This window comes from Rhinolophus sinicus, linkage group LG03 (genome assembly GCF_036562045.2).
Source record: "Rhinolophus sinicus isolate RSC01 linkage group LG03, ASM3656204v1, whole genome shotgun sequence".
Taxonomy (NCBI): Eukaryota; Metazoa; Chordata; class Mammalia; order Chiroptera; family Rhinolophidae; genus Rhinolophus; species Rhinolophus sinicus.
The window spans coordinates 12,800,561-12,822,068 of NC_133753.1; the positions used below are offsets into that span (position 1 = coordinate 12,800,561).

General features: G+C 42.2%; 1 protein-coding gene across 11 annotated transcripts in view; it reads left to right on the plus strand.

Annotated features, from left to right (window-relative positions):
* The window catches only part of FOXN3 (forkhead box N3), a 367,936-nt gene that overhangs the window by 338,917 nt on the left and 7,511 nt on the right, over window positions 1-21,508 (plus strand). For all 11 annotated transcript variants that reach the window (XM_019744745.2, XM_019744763.2, XM_074327057.1 and 8 more), the window contains one exon: window positions 5,303-5,408. In XM_019744745.2, coding sequence (XP_019600304.2) covers window positions 5,303-5,408 — 106 coding nt within the window. The remainder of the gene's footprint in view (window positions 1-5,302; window positions 5,409-21,508) is intronic.

Consider the following 21,508-nt stretch of genomic DNA (forward strand, 5'->3'; position numbering starts at 1 on the left):
AGTTTCTAGAGGCTACTTAAGTACCTGCTTTGCCATCCCCTTTGACAAGCGCTGTGAGTCATCTTGAGCCCCAGTGGAAGAATCTTGAAGCCAGGAGAAGTCAGATCACCATTACTCATCTTCAAAGGCTTATATAATCCCTGCTTGGAATGTTCCCAGAGAGGAACTCTAGATAATAAACAAAACAAAATGGGACAGGGGGAGGGAGGCGGTGAGCACATTCCGCACCCTTCCTAAAACTAGGGACTGTCTCAGACACACGAGTCCCCAGAGAAGAAAGGCAACCAGGAAGTCAGCTCCCCTCTTGCAGCCCCCTCCCCAGCACCCTTCCAAGTTAGCAGGTGGAAAGACCCACTTTAGGAAAAGGGAGGATTGTCAGTTCACCTGCTGCTCAACTTATGTCCTCTGGTGGCCTGTGCCAGGGCTGCCCTCCAAAGGCAGCAGTAGGAGCTCAGAGGTTAATTTTAGAAGCTGTGAAAACTAAGGAAGCTTAAGCATCGGGAGGGAAGCAGGGAGGAGGAAGTGGTGAGGGACGGCGGAACAAGGAGGAAAGTTTGTCTTGTGCCATAGACTTTTTTTTTTTTTAGGTTCTCAAGATGATCATGTGTAGATATCACAGTGAGCGGTGCTGCTTGATTTGATTGTTTTTGTGTGTGTTGCTTTTTTGCTGGTTAAAAATAAGAACTTTTAGGGTCACCCTATTAACGTAAGAGAAAGTCACTGATCAGCTCTGATGCTGATGTCCTTAATACCTCATCCGAAAAGCTGAGAGTCAGTCCAGATGTGTGTCTTCTTGCCTATAAAAGCCAAATATTTAACTGACCTCGCGGAAAGGGATGGGATGATGCTGAAGGCCTGTGCCTTTTCCAGTGAGCAACCTAAATCCAAGTTAGAAGCCAATTTTAAAAGTCCAGTTTTTAAAAATCTCTTTTCTAGCTGGGGCGTAGGTATAATGTCTGTGCATTGGGTGGGGTGCTGGTGCTGAAGGGTGTGGGTTTTAAGTGTTTGGATGCAGTTTGAGGGCACCACAGAGGAAACGGAAAGAAAGGAGTCTATGTGCTGATCGAAGGGCTGAGGAATGGACCCCAGGCTCCTTTAGAATCCCAGAATCAAAAAAGTCGTGAAATAGGGACCTCAGACATTTTAAAAAGGCGGTGATTCGTTTTTTTCAGAAGCCACATTCCTAACCCTTGGGAATGGAGTCAGAAAGGAGAAAAGATGGGGAAAGGAGAAAACAGTTTTAAGTGGCACAGCTGGTTTCTGGCAGCCAGTGAGCAAATAAGAACACGTCCGCCATCCCAACGTGAAAAGCACTGCCAGAGATAAGCACTGAGAAATTCCAGGATTGGCAGAGGCAGCGCTCAGTTGCAGCTCATTTGAGAACAAGCTCCAGGATTCAGAAGAAGAGCCTAGTTTACATGCCAAAAGTCTTGTGAGCTTCAGGAAATAGCTCAGGGAAAGCCTTTTAATGCTGCAGGATCGCTCTGTTCATGAAATTCTCTTTGAAGTGAATACAGTTCATTAATCAGGAAGGTGATTTAATGGGTGAATACAGAGTTAGGGATAACTGCAGAAAGCATAAGAGGCTGACAGACTTTCCCCAAGTCCTGACCCTTAGGCCTTTTGCCTTACAGATAATTAATAAGAGGACACTAGAGAGATGATACAGGATGGGGGAAGGGTAGACGTGATGATGACGATGAGCTTATCTAATGGGCCAGCCTCTGAGCTTAGTGATGTATGCAATTTGTCTTAATTTAATCCTCAAGACAATCATGAGGCATGTTTATGAGTAGTTTACAGGCGAGGAAACTGAGGCACGAAAAGGTTAAGGCACTTGCCGAAAGCCACAGAGCTGGATGGTGAGGCAAGGCTTTGGACAGAGGCCATGTTGCTTCAAGTGTCCTCCTAACTGCAGGATACTTCTTCCCTGTAGGCTGAAATGCCAGCAGGAGCTTCACCTGGTCTCTAGGTGCTTAGGGAGCACTGGCTTCCTTAATTCCCCTTCCTATTGCATGTGCCCCTGATGCTCAAAGGTTCTAGGCCCTTGGACAGAGGACTCTGGATATGGGGCACGGTCCTTGGGGCTGCTTTTCTCTTTTGATGGGCAGATGATTCAATAGCCGTGCCGGAGTCCTGGAGGCCGTGTGCTCCATGACTCCCACCTGCTCTCTTTACTTTCCAGGGCTCCCTAGTCCTTGTCCCAGGATGACTCTGACAGGATATGCACCAGGGGAACGAAGGCGCCAGAAGAGCAGACATTGCTCTTCCGGCAACTCTGTGACCAGGAAGATGGCCAGGTCCTTCCAATATGGTCTGGTTTGGGTCTTAACTTCGTTCTTACGGGTTTTCAGCCCACCTGAAATGGAGAAAGCACAGCTGCCTCAAGACTGCCCCGTGGATATTGACTGTTGATTGTTGCGATGGTGATAATGCTGATAACTAACATGTAATTTTCTAAATAATCATGTCTTTATTTACTTACTTAGATCTCCAAATACTCTGTGAGATGAAGACCATTTTCGGTCCCATCTTATTTAAGTAGCTCGCTCAGGGGACACAAGCAGTAAATGACAGGGATGGGATGCAGACTCAAGTTGTTCAACACCAGAGTCTGGGCTCTCAGCCACTATGCTTAAGACCACATCCTTCCTCAGAGTGCTTTAATGGTTTTCCCAATATCTGTGGGATAAAGTCTAAATGCACCCCATTCCTGCTACGACTGTATGCTTTAGCAAAATTACTTTTTCGTTCCTGTGCACATTGTGCTTTTTGCCACTTCTAAGCCTTGAATGTGTTGTTCCTCTGCCTACAGGAAGTCTTCCCAGATACTCCTTACTTTAGGCTAGGTGTCTCCATCTTTCATGCTTACAGACTCCCTGCCCCAGCACTCACCTTAGTATATTTTCATTGCCTCTAATTCTCTGTCTGTCCTATTTAACTGTGGTGACCCTGTGTCCCCTTCACCTAATACATAGGCAGGTACTTGGCAAAAGATTTAATCCATTAATTGGTATGATCTGTATAGGGGCCTGTAATAATTTTTACTGGCAAAAATTTCAGACGTGGTACAGATTTTAAATTCGTATGGTATTGATCGGGTGGTCTGTTCTATTACATACACTTGCTGCTCTAGATGAGATCCCGAGTGATAAATCAGGTAGTATTATCAGAGTTAGACTGAATCTGTGGTTATCGGACCATTTTCAGGAGAGTACTATACAGCAAAATAATTGAAAAACCCTTTCCCACAATCCCCCAAACAGAAACAAAAAACCTGTCTTTTCAGGCAGCATGCATATTGACTGAAACCCCTGCTTATAAACATCAGAGTTCAACTGGTTTTTGCCAATGTCTGTCTTTGGCAGTTATTGGTATTTTTCCACCTTTATTTTCTTCTAGAAGTTTTATAATTTTAGTTCTTACATTTAGGTCTCCGATCCATTTCTAATTAATTTTTGTATATGGTATGAGGTTAGGATCGAGGTTCTCTCTCTTTTTTTTTTCCCCAAATGGACCTTCAGTTGTTTTAACCCTCCTGTCTCCCATGATGTTCTTGATGCTTTTTTCAAAAATCAGTTGGCCATTTTAGATACCCTTCCTTTTGGAGAACTTACCAACTAAGCAAAGCATGATAATTAGCTGCCCTATCACATTATAACAGGTTGCATGCTTTGAAGATACTGGGTGAGTCTCCTGCTTCTGATGACCCATTACCTGAAATGAGTCTGTTGTAAGGAATGGATAGAAGTTCTTGATCTAGTGAAGCCGACTCCCACAATTAAATATGGTAAGAGATTGGGGAGATTCTGGAACAGCAGACTGCACTAGTAGTACTGACTTCAGGCACTAGTTTCAATTTTATCTCCCATCCGTCATTTGTAAAACCTAGTCATAAGAGCCTTACGCACACCTGGAAGAGTCATGGCAAAAATACTAGCAAGAGCTCCAGAATGCCTAAGGAATCAGCTTATGTACACTTATCCCCTTATCAAGAGTGGACATTCATCCTACATGAAAGACCTTTGATTAAAGGTTTGGAATATTACGCTCTTAGAAACCTAAAATTTACATGAGTAAAAAATAATGTATGCGTTTCGTAGAAAGTATCTGTTCCACACAAATAACATCAGCTTTAAAACCTTAATGTCCAGAGTGTTTTGGTCTTTTTTCGTTTTTGTTTTTTTTTAGTGTACGATTTTCTAGATGTTTCTTTGGTGTGGTCTTTGTTTGAGAAAGCACATTTATTCACCTTGCCGCTGTATGAGACTGCCAGAGGCTACAGGAACATGGCCATAGCTCTGGGAACTCTTAGGATGCTGATGGTGGGAGGGGGTCTTAGTGAACGCTCTTCAGAAAGGGCAAGAGAGACTGGGGGACTTGTACAGTCACACAAGAAGAACTCAGATTAAATCCCAAGTGACCAGCTCTCGGTCAGCATCTCACTTCATGATACACTCCTGGCCCCATAGACACAGGGGGCAAGTATTGGTAGGTGACTAAGAATATTAGCTGGAACCAGATGAACGAAACCACTGTTGCGACAGTCAGAAAAGAGCAAATATCAGGGATTTCCTGTGGTTGCTCTGTTTTGTAAATCCTCAGACTGAAAATCAGGTGGGTGTGAAGCCACTGTGGGTTTGTATGGAAAATGGACAGACTCTGATGGTCACTGGCAAAAGGTTTGGCTTAAGGATGGTTAAGTGGGTTAGAGGAGGTGGAATGATGAGAGAACCCAGGAGATTTGCGTGAGGGAAGAAGCTTCCGGGAGGAGGAAGTCAAGTTCTCCAGAGAGGGCTCTGGGTGATTTTTGAGGCAGAAGCCAGAGCCTCACGGTCAACCCTTCACTCCCAAAAACGTGGAGGAGGGGCCTTTCCTTGGGCAGCGGAGATCATTGTGAGAACGAACTGTAAGTGCTGAGGTGCCAAGTAGCTTATGAAATTGGCTTGGCTGTTGTATCTGGTTATCTTTTTCCCTTGTTGGATTAAGGACAAATAGAAAGATGTTCTCAGCTTCTGACCAGGACTGGAGAAGCATGAGGAAATGATGCTTTTGTTTGGTCACTTGCCATTCAGTTGTGTCAGAGTTCTTGAGATCTTGTTAGGATGTGACTGGAGATAAAAGCTTATATTTAATAAATGCAAGAAAATAATGTTTGAAGTCCTCTTCTCTTCTCTTCTCTTTTCTCTTCTCTTCTCTTCTCTTTTCTCTTCTCTTCTCTCCATCCAAAATTTCTAACTCAGAATGGAAATCTTCACAGATGAACTCATGCATGGTGTCTTTTTCCTTTTTGCTTTTCCAGTTCCTCCAGGAGTGATACAAAACGGAACACGGGTTCTGAGCCGAGGGCTGTTTACCGGAGTCCGGCCATTGCCAATCACTCCCATTGGAATGACGGCCACCGTGAGGTAAGCAGGCGCTCGCTGGGCAATGCCTGCCTGAGGACTGGGAAGGCTATAGTGTGTCCCACGGAGCCCTTGATGGGATGGAGAAGACCAGCCTCTACGTAGTGGAGACAAACTGGTTTGGGTGTTTAAAAAAGTTCAAGTAACTCCAGGGACCCCAGTCCAAATGCCAGCTTCTCCTTCTCAGGCCATCAAATTATCCTGATCTCCAATCAAATTAAGATTTTTTTTTATTATTTAGAAGAACAAAGTGAGGTAAGGTAGACAGAAGGAAATGGTGGGCAAGTTGTTCATTAGATTCTAGGCTAATGGGCCTAGCTCTAGATTTAGCCCTGTCCCTTACCAGTCCTGTGACTTTGGGTGGATCTCTGACCTCTCTGGGCCTTAGTTCCCTCATCCATGAAACTCCTCTGCCTCCCAGAAGGGGTTGCAATGGTAATCAAATGCAAAATCATGGGTGAAAATTGCTTTGGGACATGATATGAAAATAACAGGTGCATCATTTCCCTGCTTCTGAGAATCAGGTCACTTGGCAAACCACGTGAACTCTTTCTCGGGAAAGGTCTTTCCTCCATCCTCAATTTCCACTGCCAGCCCTGGTTTAAGGTCCACCGCTGGCTTAGAATCCTCCCAGGGGCCAGCGTGGATGCCTCTCCTATTTGCCCTGCTGCTTCCCTGCCCACTCCCAGCCACCCACCGGCTACCACCGGACTGAGCACCTACATGTGCCTCTGCAGCTGTCTGTAGGAGCACCTTCCACAACTCTCACCACATCTCCCCCCTGATATTCCCCCTCCATCCTCCCGTCTCTGGAGCCAAATTTGTTCCCCAAATAAGTCCAGTCAGTATTCGCCCTTCCTACACAGTTTTCTCCATCTGGATTTCCCTCAGCCTCCACACACAAGGCAGTACTTCCTTCAAAGCCCGTCACAAAAATGATTTCTTCACGAAGCTTTTCTGAACATGGCCTCTGAGCCAGGCATCAGATGAATTTCTCTTTTCTTTGAACCCTATGCTCTGGTTATGTCCCTTTGATGCGTGATCCTGTATGGTAAAATTTCTCTGTGTGTCCCCCTCTGTCTTCAGTAGTTTGCTTGCTGAGGACAGGAGCTGGGTAGCACCCATTTGGCTGATGCCTCATCACATTGCACAGTGCTGGCCCCAAGCTACTCAGCTCCTATGACACTGAGCTGCATCATCTCCTGGCTTTTTCTCCTGCATTTAGGGATCACGTTCTCACCTGAAGGCCATTTTGCTTTCATAGTGTTTCATGTCCCAAAGGAAACCGACCCAGGAAGTCTGTTTAGGTGGGGCCTGAGGGAGATGCAAGGTCCACTGGCTTGTGTCTTTTAACTCTTCCAGAAAACCAACCTACTTTTGCCAGAATAGAAGTTGCTTGATCTTCAGTGCAGACACTGGAGTCTGGAACCGGATAAGCAGGGAAGTTCGTAGGAATAAGAGCATTAATAGAATTGTAAAACTACTTATCATTTCTGCTAACCTGACTTGGTGATACTTTCCAAAAATATATGGAAAGGGTCTTTTTGTTGTACTTCTCTAGTACCTCTCCTTGTTGTCCTTAGGTCAGTAATTCTTGAGTTCTTAAATGGTAAGCCTCTTCATGAAGCCAAAATATTAAGACCTTTGCCTCACATTGTGAGAGAGACATGCTGGTTTCTGTTGTGTCTTAAAATCTTTTCTGCCTCACCTCTCAGTTTACCTTTTTGGTTGAGAAGACTCTGAGCCTGTAGACTGTTTTCACTTGGAGCAACAGTATTTTCATTAGTGGATTATAAGTTTAGACTTCCAGTTTGTCCTCTTGAGCGCTCTTTGGGTGCTCTCTAGCGTAGCTCCCTGGGTGCCGCCATTCCTCGTAGAAGGGCACGGAACGGGGTGTGGGGAGGGAATTCTGAGACTGGGCTGGCCTTCAGCAGAAGCAGCCTCCTCATTTTAATTATTATCCTCATGGCGTATATGCTCTCAAATTTTACTGATTAGAATTCTCTAGGGGCATTATTTAAAATGTTCTCTCTTTTTTTTTTTTTTTTTTTCCTGGTCGTGGTTTGGTTAGAGGATAACAAAGAACTGCAACAAAACAATGAAGTCTTGGTACTGGCTAAAGAGTTGCCACTCATCCAGTCCAGTGGAGCCCCTCACTTTGGCTCCTTCCACAGTTAAAGACCACAAAGCAGGTTTCGGGTCCAGTCAGGAAACACAAAACACCATAGGTATTCAAACAGAGAGACTTTAATGTAAAGAATCATTAACCTGGTAGAAAGTGATTAACCAGGTAACTGGAAAGGGTATGATGGAGGGAGTAATTGCAGGAAGGAGCTATCTCCCCCGGGGCTAAGGGAACAAAGGGAAGAGGTTGGAATGACTGTTTCTCTGAGCTCCAACCAGCAGACCTCTGAGGAGGGCCGGCCCCCCCCTCCCCCCCGCAATCAGCTGGGCTGGAGTGTCTGAGCTCAGAGGAGGGACGTGTGCAGAACCAGAGGGAACTCTGAGAGAGGGCTCCTGCTGGTGCAAGTGTCCCTACGGGAACATGAAGAAGTTGGTTCTCCAAGAGTTGGCAGAACTGCAAAGTGAATTCTGCAGCTACTACAGGAATGAACGTGAAGAGGCATTGCTGGGGTGATACAAGAACTGTAAACATAGGAAGGAGCTTGTCCCTTCTTCCTCCACCCCTTCCCGTCTCTATGGCACCCCCTGTTGTCCAAGCCCAACATGGAGCCAGATAGTCCAGCAGAAATGGGACTTGCACAGCCCAGCGCCAGCCCCAGTCCCATAATAGGAAATGCCGTGGAAGGCTGGGTTTGGGCTGAGTGACAGTAGCTTCACAATGGTACAACTTGCTCAAAGTCTGCCCACTACCAAAGCATGCATAGTCTAAGAGTGAGCTTCTTGAGCCTCATAGGAGTTTTGAGCAGAATCATTTCAGTAAAATATATAACCAGTTTGCAGAAACTAGGCAAGTTACTATTGGCACAAACAGAGAAACCATTAAAGAAAACCCTCGTGCACTCCCAGTACACTATCCACATTTTGCACCTTCCACAGATTTTTTTACCCCCTTCTTTCACCTCCCTTCGCACATCTCCCACTCCACTCTGGTTCAAGCCGTTGTTTCTCAGTCTAGTTGTGTAGGACACAGCTCCCTGGCCCATGCTGGTATTACGAGCCTTGCGCTCCCCCAGCTGAGGCAGTCCATCGCAGGTCGTCAGTCAGCGCTCACAGCAGCTCACGGCAACTGCCAGCCACTCAACGCTGGCTGCTGGCCACTCAGCGCTGGCCGCCGGCTGCTCACAGTGGCACATGGTAGCTTACGGCAGCACAGAGCAGCTCACGGCAGCCCCAGGGCAGCTCATGCCAACCTCCAGCTGCTCACAGCAGCCCAGCTCCGGGGAGAGCTGTTGTTCACAATCTTAGCTGTAGAGGGCGCAGCTCACTGGCCCATGTGAGAATTGAACCGGCGACCTCATTAGAAGCACAGCACTCCAACCACCTGAGCCACCAGGCCTGCGACCCCCACCTCCCTCCACCTCAGTTTTAAGAGAAATTAGGGAGAGATGTATTGCAAGCTCTGTAAGGTCAAGGACCCTTGCTTTTAATACCTTTGCCCTCTTTATGTCCCAAATGCTTGGCAAGTAGTAGGCACTCAGATGGTTTTCCAAAGAATGCCCATAAACATATAGTGACATGGGTATTGGCAGAATCAGTGTCTGTGTAAAACTCAGAACTGCTTGGGGGCGGGGGGAATCTTGTAGTTTAATTTTTTTTTTAATTTGGCCATATGTCAGTTGAACCAAATTCAGCTGAGGTTAAAAAGAAAACAGTTTCACAGAGAATGAAACAACAGTAGATGTCGTCTGCCAGACCACGTGGCAGTGACCAAGGGTGCCTGGGAGTGTTCAAATGTTTATGTGGGTTGCTGCCCCTGTCAGTTCAGCTGGGGCGGAGCGGGGGGGCCAGAGTCATTAGCACCCACTAAAGACCAATTTCCTAGTCTGCTTTGTGTGACAGGTTTTCTGTGTGAGTCTAAGCGACTTCTCCTTAAGTGAAAATATTTGTCTTTCAGGGTTTTTTTTCCCCTCCACTGAGTGGCAAAGGCCATGTTTGTTTGTCTTAACTCTGAAACCGTTATTGACATAGATGAAGTGTTACTTTTATTAGCTGATCATTACACAGCTTGTATTTGCTGGGTTCCTTTGCATATAATTATGATGTGAAATCTCCTTGTAAGAGTATCTGTCAATAGTGTAATTGACTTTACAGTGTTGACTTTTTACTCAATAACCTCAGAGATTGGCCCATCCATACATGTTGGAAACCTGCTTATTTTTAAATCTGCCTGGGCATAGAGTCCTCAAGACACATTACCTTAAAATAACTGCTCACATGTCTTCAAGTTTTATGCCTGTGTATTCTGGTCCCTCCCAGCGAAACTCCTGGCAGAGAATATGTTGAATGGAACAAACAGTTAGAGCCCTAGAACTATTTCTGGCCATCTTGGGAAATGGGAGCCCCAGGTTTCTTACATGTATAGCATTATGGGATGCCTCCCAGGTAGGGACCATAGCAGTTCTCCTGGACCTGGGCCATCTTGCTTTCAACTCTAAGGGTTCTTTTTGACACCAAGTGACCACTCAGGTGGTAGAGAAGAATTAATCCAGGGCTTTCCAGAGGATTAGGAGAGAGTTAGAGAATGGGGTTCTTCAGATGACAACAGAGCCTAGAAATTGCACACATGAACTGAGAACCAAGTTTCCCGGGTCCATATCCTATGGCTGTGTGACCTTGGGCAAGTGTATCTCGCTTCTGAGAAAACCATCATCTGTCTCATGGCTTATTAGTGATAACACAGTGATGTGCCTGGCATTATGCAGATATTTGATAAATACATAATGCGGAAAAACAAACAAACAATCTGATTCAGAAATGGGCAAAGAACTTAAATAGGCATTTCTCCCAAGAAAGATATACAAATGGCCAATAAGCATGTGAAAAGATGTTTAACATCACTAATTGTTAGGGAAATGCAAACCAAAACTACAATGAGATGCCATCTCATACCCATTAGGATGGCTACTATTAAAAAGAAAAGAACAAGTGTTGATGAGATGTGGAAAAATTGGAACCCTTGTACACTGTTGGTGGGACTGTAAAATGGTGTGACCGCTATGCAAAACTGTGTGGAAGTTCCTCAAAAAATGTAGAATTACCACCTGATCCAGCAATTCCATTCCTGGGTATATATCCAAAAGAATTGAAAGCAGGGTCTAAAAGAGATGTGTGTATATCCATGGCCATTGCAGCATTGCTCACAACAGCTACACTGTGTAAGTGACCCAACAGATGAACACATAAGCAAAACGTGGTCTATGTCCACGCAATGGAATATGAGTCAGCCTTCAAAAGCAAGAACATTCTGACATATGCTACAGTCTGAATGAACCTTGAGGATGTTACGCTGAGTGAAATAAGCCAGTCACAATAGGACAAATACTATATGATTCCATTTATATGAGGCACTTAGTAGTCAAAATCGTAGAGACAGAAAATGGAATGGTGGTTGCCAGGGGCTGGGAGGAGAGGGAAATGGGGAGTTATTGTTTCCGTGGGTATAGAGTTGCAGTTGTCCAAGATGAACAGGTCTGGAGATGGATGGCGGTGATGGTAGCATAATATTATGAAGGTTGGGAAAAAAGTAAAATTAATGTGGACAGCCTTGATTCATCCAGCCTGCCCTCCATAGTCCTTCCCAGGTCCCCTTTCTGAGTGCCCCAAACCCCAAGAGAAGGCTTAGATTGAGCTTCTTATGCCACCTTCAGGACAGTGCACATTTGTGGTAAAGCCATTGGTCTTGAGGGGTTACGGCAATAGGACTACCAGTCTAAACCACAGTATATTATAAAATTATAAGTTCCATGTAATCAGTATCTAAGGCTGCTTAATTTTATTTGGATCTCTTAGGACCTCAAGGGAAAACTTCAATTCCCAGGGTACATGAAGCAAGTCAGGAATGAATGGTCCTATTGTAATACAAAACGGGAATGCTTAAGGTTCTGTCAAAACGGAGCTGTCAGGAAAACCCACCTGTCAGCCTAAGGTCTGCTCCTGACCACAGTCTTTGTCTTTCCCCTTAAGAAGGTGTTTGTAACACAAGTTTAAAAAGCTGGCGCAACCTTTGGTATTAAGATAGGATGTGGTCTGATTATACAGCTTGCGGGAAAATTTGCCACTGATCTTTTTTTTGTGTTTTGTTTTTAAAGACCAAGCACCCGTCAGCTTTTGTCTTCTGAAATCATGGTTTTTGAGGGCAACTTTGAAACTCAGTATTAGATTATGCTTGGTGATGGGAGAGAGAGGAGGAAACACTAAAGGGATAGATTAAACGGAACAGAAATAAAGAAGACCAGGAGGCCTCTGTGCGCTTGAGTTCCCACTGGGCCCCCTGTCTCGGCCTTTTGTCTGCTTTGGGCTCTTCTGGTCCAGAAATCTAAACAGTGACCACTGAACTTACTGTGTCAAATTTGATCAACATTCTAGAGTTGCTTCTCGTATTTCAAATCAACGGCATTGAGTCATGCCTTTGAAAGTCGTGGTGGCTTTTCCTATTGTATCTGAAAATCCTCTGAACTCCTGATGATTCTGGCCTGTGCCAAATGCAAAACAATTGATGGAGGAGAGTTTTAGGATCATTCCTTTTTGTGTTCTGTGATCTAAATGCAGAGAGGGAGTCACATTTATCTCAGTGGTTTAAGGGAACAGTATGTAGCTCATGGAAGAAAATTTTACCCCACCCCCAGCCTGGAGATGACCGCCTAGGTGAGACTTCTAGGATTGTTGAATCCATATGCTTCTCAGGAAGGTCTACCCAACTAGAGCAGGTATCACAGGCCTCTGGACCTGCTGTAATTATACTATGCATATAATTAATAGATCCTCATGAACCCACCACCCAAGTGAAAAATGAAAGCTTTACTGACACCTTTGTCTTCCCTGAAAGGTAACCTTAATCCCAGATTTTGTACATACTGTTTCCATGCTTTTAAAAGTGTTTTTGATATCCGTAAACAATACGCTGTTTAGTTTTGCTTGGTTTTGAGTTTTATGTACCTGGAACGATATATGTCTTCTTTTCTAACCTGCTTTTTACGCATTAAGTTTATTTGTGTAATTGAATCATTTTTTGCAGCTTTATAATATTTCATTCTGAGGCTATACCACAATTTTTTTGAGAAGACAGTTGAATCATTTGTAGTTCTTTGCTATTACAAATGGTGCTGCTATGGAAATTCTTGTACATGTCTCCAGTTTTATTTAAGATTCATGTCCAGGTGTGGAATTGTTGCTTGGTAGTCGGGTATGTATAGGCTCAACTTTACAAGATAACGCCAAGTTGTTTTCGCAAGTGTTTGTATCCATTTTATACTCCTGCCGCACTGGCAGAGTGTGATAGTTCCCATCCTCTACGTCTTCACAGACATTTGGAACTGTCATGCTTCGTAATTTCAGCCAATCTAATGAATTGTCATGGTATTTCATTGCGTTTTCTTGTTTCTAAAGATGTTGCACAGTTTTTCACATATTCAATATTGGTTGTTGGAGTGTGCTCTTTGATGGGTTTGCCTGTTCAAAATTTTGCTCATTTTTCTATTGGGTTGTTTCTCTTTCTCTGTCTTTATAGAGAGTTCTTTATATATTTTGAATATTAATCCTTTATTGATTATATGTGTTGCAAATAACTTTTTTAAGTTTGTGGATGGTTGTTTTATTCTCCGAAATAGTATCTTTTAAAGAGCAGAAGTTCTTAATTTTCATGCTTATTAATCATTTTTTAATGAAATCTGGTGTCTTAAAAAAAAATCCCTACTCCAAGATCATATAGTCTTGTGTAGTTTTTATCTAAAAAAAATTTTAAGTTTTTCCTTTCACATTTAAGTCTGTAATCCATCTGGAGTTAATTATTTGTATATTTATTTCTTCCAGCAACCTTGCTAAATAAACTGCCTAAGTAATTCTAATAAGTTATCTTCTGTAAATAATGGTGGGGTTTTTTCTTTCTAATTCTTGTATCTTTTATTTTTACTGTCCTGTTGCATAATTCAGGACCTCTGAGTAAAAGTAATGATTATAGACATCTTTATGTTTGTTATTTTAAAGGGAGCTATATTATTGATTCACAATTGATAGAATGTTATAGGTATTTTAGGAAATATACTTTATGATAACAAAAAATTCATTCTGTTCCTAGTTTTACTATATTTTATCATCAGGGGTTGTTGAATTTCATTTTAAAATGTTTCCATCATTTAAAATAATTATAAACTTTTTCTTTCATTGTTTTACTGTGGTGAATAACTATAAATTTCCCAGTTTTAAATAAAACCAGCGTTTCTGAGTATACTTGCTTGTGATACATTATATTTTGTATGTATTGCTAGGGTTGGTGAGCAAATATTTTATGCATGAATTTTGCATTTTTGTCCATGCCCCATTTTTCATCTGGTTTTATTCTCATAAATTTAGTTAAGAAATATTCACGCTTAGATTGTTTGGAAGTGATTATGTGAGACTGAAATTGCTATTGCTTAATGTTTGATGAAACTTGCTTTCCAAACAGTCTGGGGCTGATGTTTTGTGTGTGTGTGTGTGTGTTTTTGTGGGTTTTTTTTTTGGTTTTTTTTTGGAGGGATGATTTTTAACTGTTGATTTAATTTTTAAAATGATCGTAGTGTGGCTTATTTTTTTTATTTCTTTTTGTATCCACTTTGGTAACTGGGAATTTTTCCATTTCACCTGAGTTTTAAAATATATTTGCATAAAGTTACTCATAAAATTTGTTATGTTTTTAAATGTCTTTTTAGTTACGTCCCTTTTTTGTTCTTTATTTCATTGTAGCTTCTCTCTCTTTGCTTAATCTTGCCATAGTTGTTTTTGTTGTTGTTTTTTAAAGAACCAACTTTTGCGTTTGGTTTTTTGGGGTTTGTTTGTTTGTTTGTTTGTTTGTATGTTTTTAAAGAGGACACAGCTCAAAGTGGCCCATACAAGGATCAAACCAGCAACCTTGGTGTTAGTAGCAACGCACTCTAACCAACTGAGCTAACCAGCTGCCCTGGTTTTCTTTTTTAGCCATCTCTATTTTGTATCTGTTTTCTAGTTCATTGATTTCTCCTATTTTCTTTATAATTTCCTTTCTTTGGATTTTTTTTTTTTTCTTCGTCTGGATTGGATAATTTTATTTTAAACCTTTTTCTATAAAAATTTGAGGTTATAATTTACTTGAAACTACTGCTTAATTGGATCCCACAGGTTTGATACCTTTTATTTTCATTATTGTTAACAACTCAAAGTATTTTCTAATTTCCACTTTGATTTCTTTGACCCACAGGTATTTTTAGAAGTGCATTTTTAAATTTTCAAACCTACATGGAGGTGGTTGTTTCTTATTTTTGCTTTTAGTTACCTCTTGAATATTGATTACTAACTACAATGCATTGTGGTCCGAGAATTGATGTGTAAGATACTGCTTCTTTGAAATTTGTGGCAACTTGCTATATGTTCTAATGTATGTCAGGTTTTATAAATATTCTGTGTGCTTCAAAATAATATGCCTCTCCATTATTAGCACGTTCTATATATGTCCATTAGAGCAAATCTTTTATATACTAACTGTGTGTGTGTGTGTGTGTGTGTGTGTGTGTGTGAGAGAGAGAGAGAGAGAGAGAGAGAGAGGTGGGGGGGGAGACAGGGCTAATCAATTGAATACTGAGAAGGACGTATTAAAATCTCCTGTTACCATGTGGATGTGACTCTTTCTCCTTGTAACTTTCAGTTTGGGATGTTTATATTTTGGAGCTATCTTATTGGAGGTATTCATATTTAGAACTGCTTTTATCTTCCTAGTGGATCAAACCTTTATGAATGTTTAATGACTACTTATAGTAATGATTTTTGCCTTAAAAACTTGTGTTATCTGGTCTTAATACAGCTACACCAACATGGCATAATACAATGTTTTCCATTCTTTTATTTTTATGTTTTAGGTTTGTCTCTTGTAACAGCACATGGCTTTGTGCATGTGTGTTAATCATCTTTACCTTTTTAACAAAGAGTTGTAGCCCATTTTTATTGACATATTTGGATTTATTTCTGTCATCTTAGTTTGCATTTCTGTTTGTCCCACTTTTTCCAGATTCTTTTTCCTTTCTAGCATTATTTGAAGTTGATCAAGATTCTCCCGCTACTCGTTCCTTTTTTCTTCTTCTTTCTAATGGTTTGGAAGTTACACGTTTTGTTTCTCTTCTTTTAGTGTTAATCCTGGAACTTTTAACATGAATATTTTAAAATGTTTAAAGTTAATCAATATCTTTAACCTCCTGATCAATACAAGGCCCTTGAAATGCTTTAATACCTATTCTCTACCACCCAGATAATATATTACATTTGCTCAGTACTTTGGTTCTATTTCAGTTTCTTTTCTTTTTTTTTTTTTTTTTTAACTCAATCTCATTGCTATGTTGTTCAGTCAATACTTGATGACATTTTCTTTGCTTATCCTTTCTTCTTGTCTCTCAGATCTTCTTTTTTGGATCATTTTCCTTTTTCCTGAAATATAGTCCTAAGAAGTCCTTTAGTGAATACCTGTTTTTAATTGAAACCCTGACTTTTTGTTTGAAAATATTTTTTTTCCCCTCATTCTTGGAAGATAGTGTTACGGGATATGCATTCTAGGTTTACAGTTACTTTTTTATCTCTTACTTTGAGAATATAGTTCTACTTTTATCTACTTCACTTTATCTTAATTGGTACTCCTCATTACGTGGGATGTTTTCCTTCTGTGACTTTCCAATCTTCTCTTTTTTTTTGATGCTCTACAGGTTGACTCTGATGTGTCTAGACATGGATTTCTCTTTATTTATTCTCCATGGGATTTGTTGGCTCTCTGAGGCTGAAGATTTGTACCTTTCATCAAACCTAGAAAATTCTCAGCCATTTTTCATTTGGGATTTGGATTTTCTTCATTTTTCCTTTTCACTCTGGAACTCCAGTTAGATTTAGATCTTATTATTATATTCCATATTGCTGAATTTTTTCCCCATATTTTTCATCCCTTTGTCTCTCTCTGCTGCCTTTTATATAATATCTTCAGATCTGTCTTCTAATTCACTAGTTTTTCTCACTATCTTTTCCTATCAATTCCATTGAGTTCTTTAATTTCAAGGAGTATATTTTTTCACCTCTAAAAATTCTATTTAATGCTTTCCAAAATCTGTCTTCTTAGTTTTAATAATCTGTTCTTCTTTTCTAATATGTTTCAATACCATTTATTTCTTTACACATACTTTACATTCTGTATCTAGTTATTTCAATATTCGCAGACTTTGCAGTTCCGCGTCTATAGTTTCTTTTTTCTGTTGTCTCTTTTTGATGGTGCTTTATTTCTTTTGTGTTTAATGCGTTTTTGATTACGAATCTGTGTTCCTTAAAACCTTACCTGTGGGAATTCTTTGTGGCCTACGTTTAAAGTTAGGTTCTTCCAGAAAGGGTTCGTGTTTTCTTCTAGTAGGCACCACTGGGCATTTCAAACTAAATTTAGCTTGCTGTCTTTGGTCCACACAGAATTCTGGCCCCATCCCCGTAAGATTTCAGGCGTGTGGTGAAAAATTCTCAGGGGAGGCTTTCCTTGTCTCCAGTTCCATCTGGAGCTAAGGTTAAGGCTGACTTTATCCACATTGCCTGTGAAGGCAGTTAACTTTTCCCTAGGACACCCATTGAGGGTGTTGTCATTCAAGTGTCCTAGCTTTTTACGTGGTAGTTTTACATTTATGTATTCCTGGTGACCTGTTTGCTGGCATGTGTGGTGATTTTCAGTTATGAGCTTCTACTCGAATATTTGCTTGAACTTAATCCGTGGGGATCCTAATGACCTAAATTCAGGTGGCTTTCTTGAAGAGAGGATTTGTTTTTCAAACTTCTGCTGGGAGCCTGAGAACCACTTTAACCCCTTCGGAGGAGCCGCAGTAACCATGGAGCTGCCAAAATCAATCTTCCTGTCGCTCCGTCCCCCTCACCATTGAAGTTTGGGCGCTTGTCCCAGTGCTAGGGGAAGCATTTGCTCCAAGAAAACCCTGGTTTTCTTGGTTGTGTGCTGCTCCCACTTCAGAGTATTTATTCTTTTTCATTTTTTTATTCTTTTGAATTTGTCATGTGTGCGTGAAGTTCTTTTGGTACATGTGTGCTGTGTGGGTCTCTAATATTCCCTTATTCTAGTGAACCCAGCGATGACTTTGAAATATGTTGCTGTACTTTATTCGGGATCTTTTGTGTGATAGTTGGAAGAATGCTTTCCAAATGTCTTCTCTGCTACCTGGCTGAAAGTGGAAGCCTGTGGTCTTCTTTTCTCTTCCGGGTCTTCCTTCCTGTGGTTGGTCCTGGACAGAAGTGTTGTACTCGCTCCAGCTCTCAGACTGTATCTACAACCCCCTCCGCCATTAATTCCACCTGCTTCTTTGCAGGTGTGGCAAACGATCAGCGTTCTCAAGGAAATCCTAGGAAGGACGTCTTCCTCCTAAATGATAGCCTCTAGGTCTAAAGCCATTGGTTCCAGAGAGAACCCTAGTGCACAGGTGAAAGATGGAGGCGACACATGCTGACTGTACCATAAGGGAATAAATAAAGAACGGGGAGAGAAAACAGCAAATTGGCTGTGTCCAATCAGAAGCTATACCTTAGCTTGTGAGGTGCAAGCATTGCTCATTCTCAGGCTGCACTATTGTGATTTCTTACCTTTTATGTTCCCATCTATTTGACGAGAGAATGAATACCAGGTTTTCATTTGCAATGAATAAAATGGGGTTTTGTTGAGGCCTAGTAAAATCAGGTGGCTTTAATTTATGCTAACATGATGACTTTGAGTATTGTTACATACTATAATTCAGCTTAAACTGAAAACTTGCAAGCATTTCAAATGTATCGTGTGTTCATTTTAAGGGAGGATATGTGAGGCGGTGGTTAGAAATTTACCTTCCAATATGTTCTGGATGGCTGGTTTCTTCTTGAAGCATTTGGCGCCCTGTCATGACAACCCCTGCATTGGGAGGGTTTTGACACCAAGTCGGTGTCGCTGGCTTGCCACCAACATGAACAACATTGCATCGTTATTAGTGATTGAAGGAGCTTGTCACTTCCTACTGAGTTTGTGTGTAATTTATGGATTATGAGCCCATACTAAAATCTCAGGGAAAGTTCATTGTTATCAAGCAAAAAAGAGACACCTTTATATTTTAATTTGAGCTCCCTGAAGTTACGTCTGTGTACCTGTTTTCATCCAGAAATATTGTCAGTGGATGTATTGGTTTTCTGTCTTCGCCACAGTAAATGTCCTTCCCCAGGGAAGACATTTCAAATTCCTGCTTGAATGGTCTTTGAGAACTGGCTGGGCCAACTTGAACAAGTCACGGGGCTCCCTGAGTTTCTGTGTATCCGTAACGTGGTTGAGCTGGGCCAGGGTTCCAAGGTATGGGTTATAGCATCACCGTTGGCACATAGTGTGAGTCTGGGCAATGTCAGAGACTCTGCATTGCAGAGCACTGATTCATGAGCTATGGAAGTAGGATTTCTGGACAGGAATTCCCACCCGTTCTCAGGAATTTTTTTCCGCTTTCCCGTTCCCGAATCCCAAGATATAAATTGTTATCTGTGCTCCACGATGAATCGTTTCCACAAAGTGACAGCCAATACTACCAACCACCTGGGTTCAAGGAGCCGATTTTCCTGATTTCCCGAGAACAGGTGGGAATTCCCGCCCGGAAACCCTCTGTGGACGTGGTTTTCCTTTCTGTTCTCCTTGAATTCCTGTGATGTCTTTCAGAAGAATGTTTCAGTTGGTTTTAGGGTGGGCATCTTCACCTCTCCGAAGCTTACTTTTCTCCTTTAAGTAAGAAAAGTTCTCAGGCCCAGAACTTTTCCTCTTGTAATAGTGTGGAGCTAAAATGTTATATCATTGCTTTCATTCTAGTGTGTTTCTCCCACTTGGGACCCCAGACTTTTTATTTAAAAAGTTTTTAAATCTGTGGAAAGGAAAGAAAAGCATAGTGAGCACTATATGCCTTTCACCTAGATTCACTAAGAATTAACTGCAGTGCTTGCCTTATGTCTTACTTTCTTGCTCTCATGGTTCTCTCCCTTGCCATATATGTCCAGGGAGGTATCATATTCTGCTGTAACTGGGGTACTAAAGTGAGTCATAAGCCCCATGTTATTAAAAAGTAAGGATTCAGAACTGAATTGATTTTTCTGGAAGCCTAGCACACAGCCCAGTGTACTCATCCAAATGTAGTTGGGTTCACTCTGAAACTGTTTCATGCTAGTTCAGGAGGCTCATTACTGAATTAATTTTTGGATTTTGCCGTGGTTACCTGAAACAGCAAAGATCAAGAGAACCATTATACGAGACTTTCATTTTCATTTGCCTTAATGATTATTAATAGCTACCTGTACAATTAATTACATTAACCAAGTTTCATATTGGGTAACACCTTAAAGGAATCTTTTCCTAGCCACTTCTATGTACCTAAGACAGAGCCAAGAAACAGGAAGTCTGCAGAAAGTAGATATCGCAGAAGCCATTCCCCAAAGCTCAGAGGCTGTCTTTACAGGCAAGCGCATGAAGAATTTCTTAGAACCTCTTTACTCTTACTTTATGCTGCATTCCCATAAGTCTCCTGAGCCAGAATAGAAAGAAAACAAGACACTCAGGGTAAGCATGTCACAGCAGTGAACAATCTGACAGCAAGAGAGACCAAGTCAGAATTCTCACGCACCACAAAGAACCATCCTCTGTGCTTGGAACTTTCATTTTGCCACCCTGCCCTGTGAGGTAGAGGGGCGCCTGCTAAAGGGCACTAAAAAATAATGCTGGGATGTGAACAAAAGCCTGTCTTGCAAGCCAAGCTCTTTCTATAAGGACTGGGAGGCCATGGCACAGATCTGGGATCACAGTGCGTGGGACAGTCTGGGGCCCTTTGGAGCCTGCAAGGACTTCACTGTTTAAACGCACACATGGTAATTGTTGAGGTTTATCATGATGGTCTTGAGACCTCTAGCAAAGGTTGAGTTTTGATACTAACCCTCATGTATTTTGCTGGTGCCCGTCGCTGCGCTGGGAAATATCACCACCAGCTTAAGTTTAGCAGAGCACCCTAGTCCCTGGAACACAGGGAGGAGGGAGACCCTTTGGCCTCGCTCCCTGCCACACTATTTACACCAGGGACTCTCCTCCCCCCCTGCTTGCTGTCTGGGCTGCCACCAGGGTCTCGCTGAGCCTTGAGGTTCACAGGGTGGCAGGAGGGAAAGGGGAAGGGCTCACGACTTTCTGTCTCATTGGTGGCTCGACCCCATAGCCTTCCCACTGCTGTATCCTTAGGCAGTATCCACAGTCATCTTCCCAAACTTCCTGCTCTCTGCCGCACAATTCCATCAGCTCCTACACTTCAGTATATCTAGCGTATGTCCACTCTGCCTGGCACAGTGCTAGTCATTGGGGACATATCAGTGCAATAAAACATCTCATCTCTCTCCTGCCCCATACTTTCAACCCTCACTTCAGAAGCCATGTCTTCCACAGACCTTTTTCTTGGACCCTCCCCTCCCCCCTCCAGCTATAAGTAGCCCTTCCCTCCTGGGAATATTCATCTCTCTGATCACAGCTCCTTCTGAACGCCTGCTGTGTGCCAGGCACCATCAGAATTACAGCAGCCATCAGGACAGAATCAGTGCCCACCCCAAGATGTGGCCTGACCAGGAATAAGCATCACAGTCCTCAGTCTTATGCCAGGCCCTGGTCCACACACCTGCAGGCATTGACTCACATCCTTGACCCCGTGAAGTGGGTGAAATTACTATTCCCACTTCGCTGATAAGGAAGCAAAAAGGAAGTCAGTTCATTGCTCAGAGGTAAAGAGATGATAAAATAATCAGAGGTATGATGAATGCGCTCGGACCCTACTGAGAATGTATAGCGGGACCCAGTTATAGGGAAATTGGAAAGGAGTGAGAGTTGGTCTGATGTAGCGAGGAGCTCAAGCTTGAGAGTCAGA